This window comes from Hemitrygon akajei, chromosome 13, assembly GCF_048418815.1.
Source record: "Hemitrygon akajei chromosome 13, sHemAka1.3, whole genome shotgun sequence".
NCBI lineage: Eukaryota > Metazoa > Chordata > Chondrichthyes > Myliobatiformes > Dasyatidae > Hemitrygon > Hemitrygon akajei.
In genome coordinates, this window is record NC_133136.1 from 15,191,007 (window position 1) to 15,203,286 (window position 12,280).

The 12,280-nt window shown below is 40.6% G+C and overlaps 1 protein-coding gene across 1 annotated transcript in view; it reads right to left on the reverse strand.

Annotated features, from left to right (window-relative positions):
• Positions 1-951: 951 nt before the first annotated feature.
• LOC140737658 (A disintegrin and metalloproteinase with thrombospondin motifs 12-like) overlaps positions 952-12,280 on the reverse strand; it is a 615,581-nt gene continuing 604,252 nt past the window's right edge. Inside the window, exon 24 of the mRNA XM_073064184.1 lies at positions 952-6,307. Within this exon, the coding sequence (XP_072920285.1) occupies positions 6,126-6,307 (182 nt within the window). The 3' untranslated portion in view covers positions 952-6,125. The remainder of the gene's footprint in view (positions 6,308-12,280) is intronic.

Here is a 12,280-nt window from a genome sequence, read left to right on the forward strand (position 1 = left end):
AGAGTTTGAGAACAATGAGATTGGAGGCAGGAATTCATCTGGGGTTGTGGCCTCCTCTGCCTGCACCTTCCTGCCTTTTGTAAAACTTCAGTTCTGAATGCTATTTGCTTACTTTTATTGCTTGCACTTCTGTTTAGCTTTCTCTCTGCAGATCGGATGCTTGACAGTATTCTTTTCCCCCTATTTTAATGGGATATTTTGTTATTTTTTGTGCTGTGGCTGCCTGTAAGGAGACAAATCTCAAGGCTGTATAACGTACAGTTACTGCTTGTTATGTAGCAGGCATTTAGGGCAGGAATTAAGGTCCTCCACCTCTATCTGTTCTTGGCCATTTTCTCTTTTGTGTCCCATGTATGGTTCATGGTCAAATCCTGCTGGAGTCTCGGGAATACTGTCGCAAACAGATAAAGGATTCTTCATTTCTGTTTCCGTTACAATTTTGTTTTGATCAGTCAAGCTGTTAGCAGTGAGTTGAATTCCTGAATCTGGAAGACTAGTAGACCTGTCTTAGCCTGGCCTCTCCCCTTGTGCTTTGGCTGTTGGCCTTGACTCTCATCAACATAATTCTCTGGGTCTTTGAAGCATGCATGCTTCCAAACCCAACCACAAGGTTGTGGTCCTCTTGTTGGATAATATATACATACTTTGATAATAAATGTACTTTGAACTTTGAAACTAGAAAGTATTGTTTTTCAAACACGAGACAATCTACAGATGCCGGAAATCTAAAGCAACGCACACAAAATGCTGGAGGAACTCAACCGGCCAGGCAGCATCTATGGAAAAGAGTAAACAGTCGACGTTTCGGGCCGAGAACCTTCATCAGGACCCTTCATCAAGTATTTTATTTTGCCTTTACTTCAGATTACATACATCTGTGGTATTATATTTTTGTACATTTTGTGTACATTAAAGAATATGATTAAGTGAATAAAAATATTGACAAACTCATTCAATTCACCATTTTGCCTTTATGAAACTGAAAACATTGACATTATCAAAATGAATGATTATTGCACAGCACCTAAATGTTTGCTTAATGTAATCAATAACAAAAGTACATTATGCATTATTTGAAATTCATATGGTGTTAATGATATGTTACAAACATAATGTAAATAATTTCTTCCACAAAACCTTGAAATGATTGCGTGTACTTTGAATTCACACTGATCCTCTTTTGGCAAAAGAACAAGTTATAAATCAAAGCAGTGCGTTTACAATCCTATTTCATTTTAATTCATTTTTGCAAATGCCATTTTTTAAATTGCACATAAATGAATGTGCTTTGCTGTTCAAACATTGTGCTTTCTATATGCCCCCAAAATTGCTTCCATCACCAGTAGTGGGACTTGTGAGCACGCTGCTATCCTGCTGTTTTTATGCAAGTTAAAGAGTCTCCAGTCAGAACCTCACTCCAGAAAAATAACTTCTGCATTACTCTTAAAGTTCCTTTTTCTCTCTCTCTCTCTCTCTCTCTCAAATTCGAGAGAGTTCAACTGGGTCAATTTTCAGATAGTTCATAGTGGATGCGAAAACATAAACACAAGAGATTCTACTGATGCTGGAAATCCAGAGTAACACACATAAAATGCTGGAGGAAGCCAGCAGGTCAGGCAGCATCAATGGAAGGGAATAAAGAGTTGACACTTCAGGTGGAGACCATTCTTCAGGACTCATCATCAAGAGCCTGGTAACGTCGACTCGTTATTCCTTTCTATAGATGCTGCCTGGTCTGCTAACTGCCCCAAGCATTTTGTGTTGCTCTGGATTTCTAGCATCTGCAGAATCTCTTGTGCTTTTGACTGTCCATCAGAAACTTGATTTTGCAGAAAACTATTTGAATATGTTTGACACATAGGCCAATATGTAAATATTTGATAAAAAGTCAATGATCTTAAATATTACTTATTTTCTCTTTCTACAGCAATGACTGATCCACTAAAGGTTCCTCTATTTTCTGTTGTTTTATTTCCGATTTCCAGCATTTTGCATTGTTTTTGTCCTTTAACTAAAATCCTGTTATATGTGTTCAGTACGCACAAAATCTGCAGCGAGCGGCATAACATTAAATGCACAGTTTGAGTGTTGAACAGAAGACTTACGGAAATCCCTAAGATGGTATTGTGGTAAGATCTAAAAGAGTAAATAATCTTTAAAAGTCTATTTTCATCAATTGCTTTATTTAATAAGATTTTGCATTTATTTTCATCAGCAGACAAAATATACTAAAGACTTAAGTGCTGCCCAGCAACACAGTCATAGGGAAGGTAAGGTAAGCTGTTTATTGGGGGAAGCACCATCATTCAATAGCACCATGTTGCAATTAGATGACACAAACCACATACCCTGAGGACTAGAACTGTCAGCTGCTGACAGTCAGTCACAACAATAGCTATTAAAGAAATAATTTATCAAAATGAGGCATGCACCATTGAACGTAAAAGAGCAACGTAAAAGAGTTCAAGATTGCCCCTGAATATTTGTGCACCTTATTTATAAGAATATTTTTATATAGAATCATAGGAAAATACAGAACAGAAACAGGCCCTTCAGTCCAAGTAGTCCATGCTGAACCATTTAAGCAAACTACTCCCATCAACCTGCACTGGGACCGCAGCCCTCCATAACTCCTACCATCCATGTATCTATCCAAACCTCTCTTAAAAGTTAAAAGGAAGCTCGCAAGCTGGCAGCTCATTCCCCACACTCTCACCACCTCTGAGTGCTGAATGCATATTTATTTCTTCAACTTTTGCTGCAGTGCTTTCATCATCTCCTTGTAACATATGTCACAGGAGAGAGTTTCAGCTTTCATTCACCCAGTTGCAGAAACATCTTTCATTTTCAAGCAACAATTAGGCAGGGAGGGCTGGATGGTCCGTTCTTGCAGCAGGCAATGGGAGCATTCTTATTATGTGCTAACTTTAATTTCCTTGTTTCCCAACAAAGTCCACAGACAAAACAAAGGAAGTAGGAGCAGCGATGTAAAGCAGTGCAGTGATCTTCAAGCAGTAAACATACAAACATAATTGTTTTTATATTAAAATGAATAATTACATACTTTTCATTCACAATGTAAGGACGCTTCAAAGTTGGTTGACTTTTCAATTAAACGCTACTGAAGGGATTCCTCAATAAGTATTAACAGAGCTGTCATATTGATTCTGTGCCATTAGAGTAAATAATCTATTGTTATTTAATCTAATAGTGAATTAATGGGGTAAACGGGTTGTCCAGGGAAGGGTAGCAGCTCTGGTGAAAGGGCTTGTCATGTCCAATCTGGAGCCGCTCACTCACCTTGGGGCCACCGGACACTCAGCTCTCACCTGTGGCCCCAAGTAGCCATCTGCATGCATCAGTGGCCACACCCCAGTACACCACTTTGATACGCGGGCTAAACCAGGTGACCTCATACCCCAGGGAGTTACGGGCATACATGTGCCAGCATGTGAAGTCAGCTCCAGCGGACAGGGTGGATGAAATTGACAGAGAGATCCAAGGGCCAGAAAGATGATCTTGCAACGCTCCGTGGAGAGCGAAGGGATGACTAGGCACAGAAGATGTCATGGTTATCCACTGAAACCAAGGAAGAGCCCAGTTTGTGACACTTGTTCGTGCCACTGGACCTGGACTTCTGAGGTCGAGAGAGTGGAACTGCCCCAGAGCAATGGCTTTTCCGTTTTAATAACTCTCCTGTACAGGTCTCCTGTCATTGTCAGCATGACGAACAACCACCATATTAATTAATGTCATTCAGATGAGGGTCACTGATCTGAAATATTAACACTTCGTTTCACTCTCCTCAGATATTTGCTCATCTGCTGAGCATTTCCAGCGCTTATCACTTCTATTTTGTAAGACATAGGAGCAGAATAAGGCCATTCAGCCTTATCAGAAGAGGACAGAAACCGGAAAAGGGTGTGAAAATGAAAGGGAGGACAAGCTGTTAGGTGGTAGGTGAGACTGGGTGAGAGGGAAGCTGGGTGGGAGGGCAAGGCAGGGGGATGGATTAAGAAGCTGGGAGGTGATAGGTGGAAAATGTAAAGAAGATAGAATCTGACAGAAGAGTGGGCCATGGAGAACAGGAAGGAGGAGGGGCAGCAGAAAAAGGTGATGGGCAGGTGAGGAGAAGAGAAAGGGTGAGAGAGGAGCCCAGTGAGAAATGGAAAAAGAGGGAAGTGAAGGCAGAGAAATTACTGGAAGTATCTTCCTCACTGGAGAAAATATGAGAAGCAGTATTTTGTTTGAAAAAGAAGTGTTTTTAAAAATACATATTATCTTTCATGAGCAGTTCCACATCTTAGCATGAACCTATACTCCTTCCCAAATAACAGTGATTGTCCTGAAGTACTTTGTGTTGCATTTCAGGGAGATGATAATGCAACATTAATCCTGCTAATTCAAAATAAGTCAAAAAATACCTGAACAGGAAATATTCTGATTGAATTTCTAAGTATTTTGCCATTGTATATAATTAAAAAATTACAGCTGGCTCATTGTATTGAGGAATCCCAGGGTGTAAGGAAAGTGACAGCAGTCACCCTTTCAGTAAATGAATGATCTTTTCCAGTTATCTTCTGACACTTTGATATGCATATCTGTGTAATACCTCAGTATCTATTCAAAAGTTCAACTGAAGAGATGTTTCTTTTTAAACAGTAATTATACTTTTATACAACTTTAACTCATTTTGTACTACTGTAACTTCTCACTATGTATAAGTGATTTCTGCTGTTTGTATGGTTAATAATTGATTTCATTAATCAAACAAGCCAAATATTAATCCTAACCCCTGTATCAGTAGCAGCTCAGCACCCTAATTTAAAATGTATATTCACTAGCCACTTAATTAGGTACAGCTGTACACCTACTCATTAATGCAAATATCTAATCAGCCAATCAAGTGGTAGCAACTCAATGTATAAAAGCACTCTGACATCTTCAAGAGGTTCAGTTGTTGTTCAGACCAAACATCAAAATGGGAAAGGAATGTAATCTAAGTGACTTTGACCGTGGAAAGATTATTGGTGCCAGATGGGGTGGTTTGAGTATCTCAGAAACTGCTGACCTATTTGGATTTTCACACAAAAGAGTCTCTAGAGCTTGCAGAGAACGGTGCAAAAAACAAAAAAAAATGTCAAGTGAGTGGCAGTTGTGTGGGCTGAAATGTTTTGTTAATGAGGACGATTAGAAGACAACAGTCAGACTGGTACAGGCAGACAGGAAGGCGACAGTAACTTGAATAACCATGCGTTACAACAGTGGTGTGTAGAAGAGCATCTCTGAATGCACAACACATTGAACCTTGAAGTGGATGGGCTACAGCAGCAGAACACCACTCCTGGACAAAATAAAGTGGCCACTGAGTGTATTTAGTGCTACCTTAACTTCTCACTGTGTTGAAGTGATTTCTACTGTTCTAAAGATTAAAAATAGATTTTATTAATCAAAACAGCAAACAAGCCAAATACTAATCCCACCTTTTACTTCTAACCCCTGATCAGATATAAATGTTTGCATTGGCAACACTTGAGCAGCCCAATTTAAAATGTATTTTAATTAAACACGAGAGCTGAAGAAGAAATTCCAGAGGAAAGGTTGGGACTCCCACATCTCTTGATATCAATGTAATGTAATCATTTTAGGGAGCTGAATTGTCGACGTCGACTCTCAGAAAAGGGTTGAATTTATATCTTAATTTAGCAACAATGAAAATGAAGGACAGCTGGGAATATATTTTTTTTATTAAATACAGTGGTATTAATACTTATTTTCCAGTGTTCTGGTTTTAAGGTTGAAAAGGTAAACAGGTGAAACTAAAAAAATACCTTTTGCCCTTGTTGATAATTTTGTAATTAAGATAGAAGAATCTGGTAAGTATGAGTCTAAGGAGTGGAGTTTTCGATGAAATTAACTAACTGAACTCACAATGATTTAGAGCTGACAAAGTAATGTGCAGTCAGACTGCTTTTCTGCACCTGTGAAAAAAATATATATACTTATTTCTTTTTGTCAACCAAGTATTGAAAGATTTTAAAAGCATCCTGGCAATGTCAACAGAAGCATTCAAAAACCTCGTTTACAGAAGTCTGTTCCATGCACTTAATTGTAAGAACAGTCTTTCATGAGCCCAATGAGGCCCCTTGGCTGGGGCCCTGTGCGATCCCCTTTCTTCTAACTGTGGCGTTAAATTTTAGGCACGTTCGACAGCACTGAATTTTGATCGCCACCATGTAGCATCGGCCCAGTTTCTTCAGGGTGAGACAAAATTTCTCTGACATTCTGTCCTTCGTACAGGTGTTGTCTGAAAGACAATGTTAACAATGTTATTTAAACATTTGGAGCAACACCATCAAATATCACCCCCTCCCTCCATGAGGTTTGGCTTGTACATCAGCTCAAGAATCACCTCCCAGCTTCTCACTTCACCTTCCTCCTCCACCCATCATCTCTTCACCTGGTCTCACTTATTCCCTGCCAGCTGTACTCCTATCCCACCCCATACCATCTTATTCTGGCTTCCTCCCCCTTCCATTCCAGTCCTGATGAAGGACCTCAGCCCAAAATATCAACAGTTTATTCCTCTCCATAGATGCTGCCTGACTTGCTGATTTTCTCCGGTATTTTGTGTGTGTTGCTCTGGATTTCCAGAATTTGCAGAAGCCCTTGTGCACCAGTCTTTGGCTTATTGTGATATAACCATAAGCTGGTCTTTTTGACCCATTGAGCCTGGTCTTTCAATTAATGTGATCATGGCTGATGCTCAATCACAGTTAATTTGCATTAGCTTCAGTCTGCAACTCATCACACCAGTAATGCAATGTTGATGCAAGTTTTGCTTCGGTTCAGCCAGTGTGAGCACTGGGACTTTTGGATCACACTGATTAGAAGTTGTAACATATGAAGACAGCATCCATCATCAAAGACCCCCATCATCCAGGCCATGCTCTCTTCTCATTACTATCGTCAGGGAGGAGGTACAGGAGCCTTATGTCCACCAGGTTCAGGATCAGTTCAACCATCAGGCTCGCAAATCAGCATGGAAAACTTCACTCACATCAGCACTAAAATAATTCCACAACCTACAGACTCACGGTCAAGGACTCGACAACTCGTGTCTTCAGTAATATTTATTTTTTATTTGTACAATTTGTCTTCTTTTGCACTTAATTGTTTGTGAGTCTTTATGCATAATTTTTCATGAATTCTACTGTTTTTCTGTATTTTCTTGTAAATGCGTGCAAGAAATGATTCTCAGGCTAGTATATGATGATGTACAGTACTTTGAACTTTGAACTTTTGACAGTGAGGTTAAGCCTCCAGAAGTCCTGACTAAACAGAAGAACATGAGGAAATGAAGCTGGAGTAGGATATTTGACCTTCTGTGACTGCTCAACCATTCATCATTGCTGATTTACCTTAGACCATTAGACATAGGAGCAGAGTTAAGTCATTCAGCCCATCGAGCCTGCTCTGCTGTCCCATCACGTTTGATTTCTTTTCCCTCTTCTTTCCTGCCTTCTCCCAGTAAACTCTGACACTCTTAAAAATTACGTAATTATTAGCCTTCACTTTGAATGTATCCAATCACTTGACCTCTACAGCTGCCCGTGGCAATGAATTCTACTGATTCACCACCCTCTGGCTAAAAAAATTCCTCCTCATCTCTGTTCTAAAGGGATGTCCTTCTAGTCTGAGACTGAGTGCTCTGGTCCCGGACCCCTCTAACTATGGAAAACATCCTCTCCACGTAAACACTATCTAGTCCTTTCAATATTCAATAGGTTTCAATGAGATTTCCCCCACCCCCATTCTTTCAATCTTCAGTGAATCCAGTGAATACAAGCACAGAGCCATCAAACACATACCTATTTGTTAACCCTTTCATTCCTGAGATCATTCTTAGCATACTCTTCTTTAATCTCTCAAGTAGAAAAAATAGATCAATCTCTGTCTTGAATAAGAGAAAGTAAATAGACACGAGGCATGAGTTGGCTGTGCCAGATTGGAAAACCAAATTAACAGGTATAATGGTGAAGCTGCAATTGATCATGTGGAAAGAATTAATACAGAAGTTACAGGTATTATAGCTCCCTTTACACTAAAAGCAGATCCAATAGAACAGAGTTGTGTTCAGTTCTGCTTGCTTGTTGTAGGAAGCATGTGAAAGCTTCAGAGAGGATGTCGAGGAGATTTACCAGGATGCTGCCAGGATTTTGAGGATAGGTTAAATGAGCTAAGTCTCTTTCTAGAGTGAAGGACTTTGAGAAATGACTTGATAGAGGTGTACAAGATGATGAGTCATAGATTGAGTGGATAGGCAGAGACTTTTACCCAGGGGGCCAATGCCAGGGGCATAACTTTAATGTGATTGGCGGGAAGTATAGGAGGGATGTCAGAGGTAAGGTTTTACACTGACAGTGGTGAGTGCATAAGAAGCCCTGTCAGAGGTGGTGGAGGCAGATACATTAGGCACATGGATGATAGAAAAATGGAGGGCTATGTGAGAGAAAAGGGCTGGTTTGATCTTAGAGTAGGTTAAAAGGTTGGTACAACACTGTGGACCGAAAGGCTTGTACTGGGTTGTGAAGTGCTCTATGTTCTATTAAATCAGCAGGATGACAATATTAATGGTTGGAAATTCCACCCATCAGCTGCTTCACATAAAATTGGTTCAGATTACAGAGAGGCATAGGGATGGAGACAACAGATAGAATGTCTGTGATAGGGTCCAGAATTTAAAATAATTAGTTCCTTGGTAACCTATCTGTCTGCTGCCTCTTGCAAAAATGTTCCTCTGTATCTGCCACTCCAACCCTCTCTGTAACTTGAAACAGGCTTTTCCTCTCACTTTCTCATTTCTGACAAAAGGCTACAGGACACACAGGTTAATTATCTATCTCTTCATGTAAGCTGATGGACCTGGTGAATGTTGGTAGCATTTTCTGCTTGTTTCAGATTTCCAGCATTTCCATTCTTTATCCAGATGTTGCAGAAAATTTCAGTTAGTTTTAATCATCTTAATTATGTTTATGAATTTCCATAGGCAATACAAGAGCATAATATCCAAGCAAGACCCAACTAGTTCCCCTCCACCAGCACCCTCATCCGTCTGGCAGGACTGGTCCTCACCCTCTACAACTTCTCCTTCAACTCCTTCCACTTCAAGAGATCGTAATGGTGCCCACATGGGCCCCAACTGCACCTGCATTTTGGTTAACTGCATGGAACAGTCCATATTCCAAGCCTTCCCTCGTAATGGTCCTCAACTCCTTCTGTACTACACGGATGGCTACAAAGGTGTTGTTTCATGCTCCCGTGCTGAGCACCTCAATTTCCTCAACTTTACCTCAAACTTCCTCCCTGCCCTTAAATACACTCGGTCCATTTTTGACACCTCACTCCCCTTTCAAGTTCAAGTTCAACCATACATGAATACAGCCAAACAAAGCAGTATTACTCCGGGGCCAAGATACAGAACATACACACACACACAGTGGAAGGCACATATAAGGTAGCAAGCACATATATTAGTAAAATACAGTCACACAAAAAATATAGTCCATGACCCTGAGTCCGTGAATGTTGCAGCAGTCTGCAGTCAAGCACAATACAGCTTGTCTTCTGCCAAGTGAACACTGGGGGGCAGCACCAACTCCAGCTTGCACACCGTGCCAAACCACCTCTGGTGGAGTGCATAACTCTCCAGGCAGCTGTAGAAGGGTGACACTGTGGCTTGAGGCCCAGTTCTCGGCGTGACTGAGGCCACACAGCTCCCCCACTGTGCCTCTCTCTGTCTCCATCTCTGCAGACAAACTTATCAATATCATTTATAAACTTACCAATTCCCACCCTATCTTCTGTAAAAATACTATTCCCTTTTCCCAGTTCATAGTCTCTACTGCATCTGTTCCCAGGATGAGGCTTCCTTTCCAGGTCATCAGCGATGTCCTCCTTCAAAGAACGGGGTTTTGTTTCCTCCACCACTGATGCTGCCCTCACTCACATCTCCTCCATTTCTTGGACTTTTGTGCTCACCTTAAGAGGGATAGAGTTGCTCTTGTCCTCACCTATGATCCCAGGAGGCTCCATATCCAACACAACATTCACAACTTCCACCATCTTCAAAGAGATCTTACCACCAAACACATCTTTACTTCCCCCTGACAACTCTCTGCTTTCTGCAGGGGGTATTGCCTCTGTGATTCCCTTGTCCATTCATCCCTCCTGACTAATCCCTGCAAACGAGAGAAATGCTACACCTGCCCATTCACCTCCTCTATTCCAGCAAAGCAACACTTCATTTAAGAATCTGTTGGGGTGTCCTATTTTATCCTGTGCTCCTGATGCAATGGTGAGACGCAACATAAACTGGAGGACAACTATGTCGAGAACCTTTGCTCCATCTGTCTGAAGTGGAATTTCTCAGAGGCCAATTATTTTAATTCCTATCCCCATTCTTGATCTGACATGTTGGTTCATGGTCTCCTCATCTGCTGTGATGAGGGCACACTCAGGTTAGAGGAGCAACATCTCACATCCCATCAAGGTAGCTTTTAAGCTGAAGGCATGAGCATTGATTTCTCTTTCCTGTATTTTTTCTCTTTTTTCTGCTACACATTCCCTCTCCTTCTATTCCAACTCTAGCCTCTTACCTCTTCTCCTCACCTGCTTAGCACCTCCCCTGGTGCCCCTCCTTCTTCCCTTTCTCCTTGGTCCACTCTCCTCTCCTATCAGATTCCTTTTTTTCCATCCTTTGCCTTTCCCACCCTACCCTGGCTTCATCTGTCACCTTCTAGCTTGTCCTCCTTCCCCTTCTCCCCACCTTTTTATTTTGGCATCTTCTACCTTCCTTTCCAGTACTGATGAAGAGTATCAGCCTGAAGCCTCAACTCTTTACTCATTTCCATAAATGATGCCTAACCTGCTGAGTTCCTTCAGCAGTTTGTGTGTTGCTCTGGATTTCCAGCGTCTGCAGAATCTCTTGTGTTTTTGAATAACATAAAAGTAGACTATTAAACCTTCCACAGAGATGTAAAATAGAAAAGTTAAGCATAAGTGATCGTACTTTAAAAACCAGAATTTCTCCCAAACTTGCTCCAATTGATCTTTAGACTCTTAGGCAATCAACTTGGATAAATCATGATATCTCATTTACAATTACAATGTAATATAATATTCAAAATATTCACGATTTTTCCCATGCACTATGGAGAAGTAGGTCAGTGCTATGAGAACTCACACAGCCCTTCTCAGAGCTCCTGAATTTGGAAATATACTCATTGGCCACTCAATTAGTTATACCTGTACACCTGCTCGTAAATGCAAATATCTAGTCAGCCAATCACATGGCAGCAACTCTATGCACAAAAGCATACAGATATGGTCAAGAGGGTCAGTTGTACAGACCAAACATCAGAATGGGGAAGAAATGTGACTGACATGGTGCCAGATGGGGTGGTTTGAGTATCTCAGAAAATGCTGATCTCTTGGAATATTCACGCACAACAGTCTCCGTAGATTAAAGACAACTGTGTGAAAAATAAAATACATCCAGTGAGCAAGTTCTGTGGGTAAAAATGGTTGTTAAAGAGAGAGGTCAGATGAGAGAATAGCCAGACTGGTTCAAGCTGACAGAAAGGAGGTGGTAATCCAAATAACCACAAGTTACAACAGTGGTGTGCAGATGAGCTGTACATTGAACCTTGAAGTAGACAACATTCTTCAAGCTTCAGCAGAAGACCATGAACATGCATGCAGTGGCCGCGTTATTAGTTACAGCAGTTACTAGTAAAGTGGGCACAGAGTGTACTAATAAATTTATTTTCTAAAGTAGGATCAACCAAGAAAATACATATCTGGAGCAGCTTTAATTTCCCAGTTACTTGAATATTACAGCAAAAAGATCTGCTGAAATATATATTCGTACAAATTGCTAATTTAAGTAAAGATCCTGAGGGTTATGTTCTCTCAAAGAGTTTCCATGTTATACACAGCAAATTTAGCAGAAATTAACAAGACTTTAATTATTCTAATCTCTTTCAGATGAGCTGGAAAGAAAATTGCAGAGCTCATGCTGTTTTGTGACACCAGCACTGTATGATTGAGGGCTTTATTCTTTGTGTTATTAAACTGAACATATTTCCAAAATGCCACCCACTGTAAGTACAAATATGTTCTGCAGGAAGCATTGGAATATTCATCTATTGTAAATGGTGTTGTCATGAATAATGTGTGCAATTAATACAGTTCCATTAAAGTAGGGGTTCCCAACCTG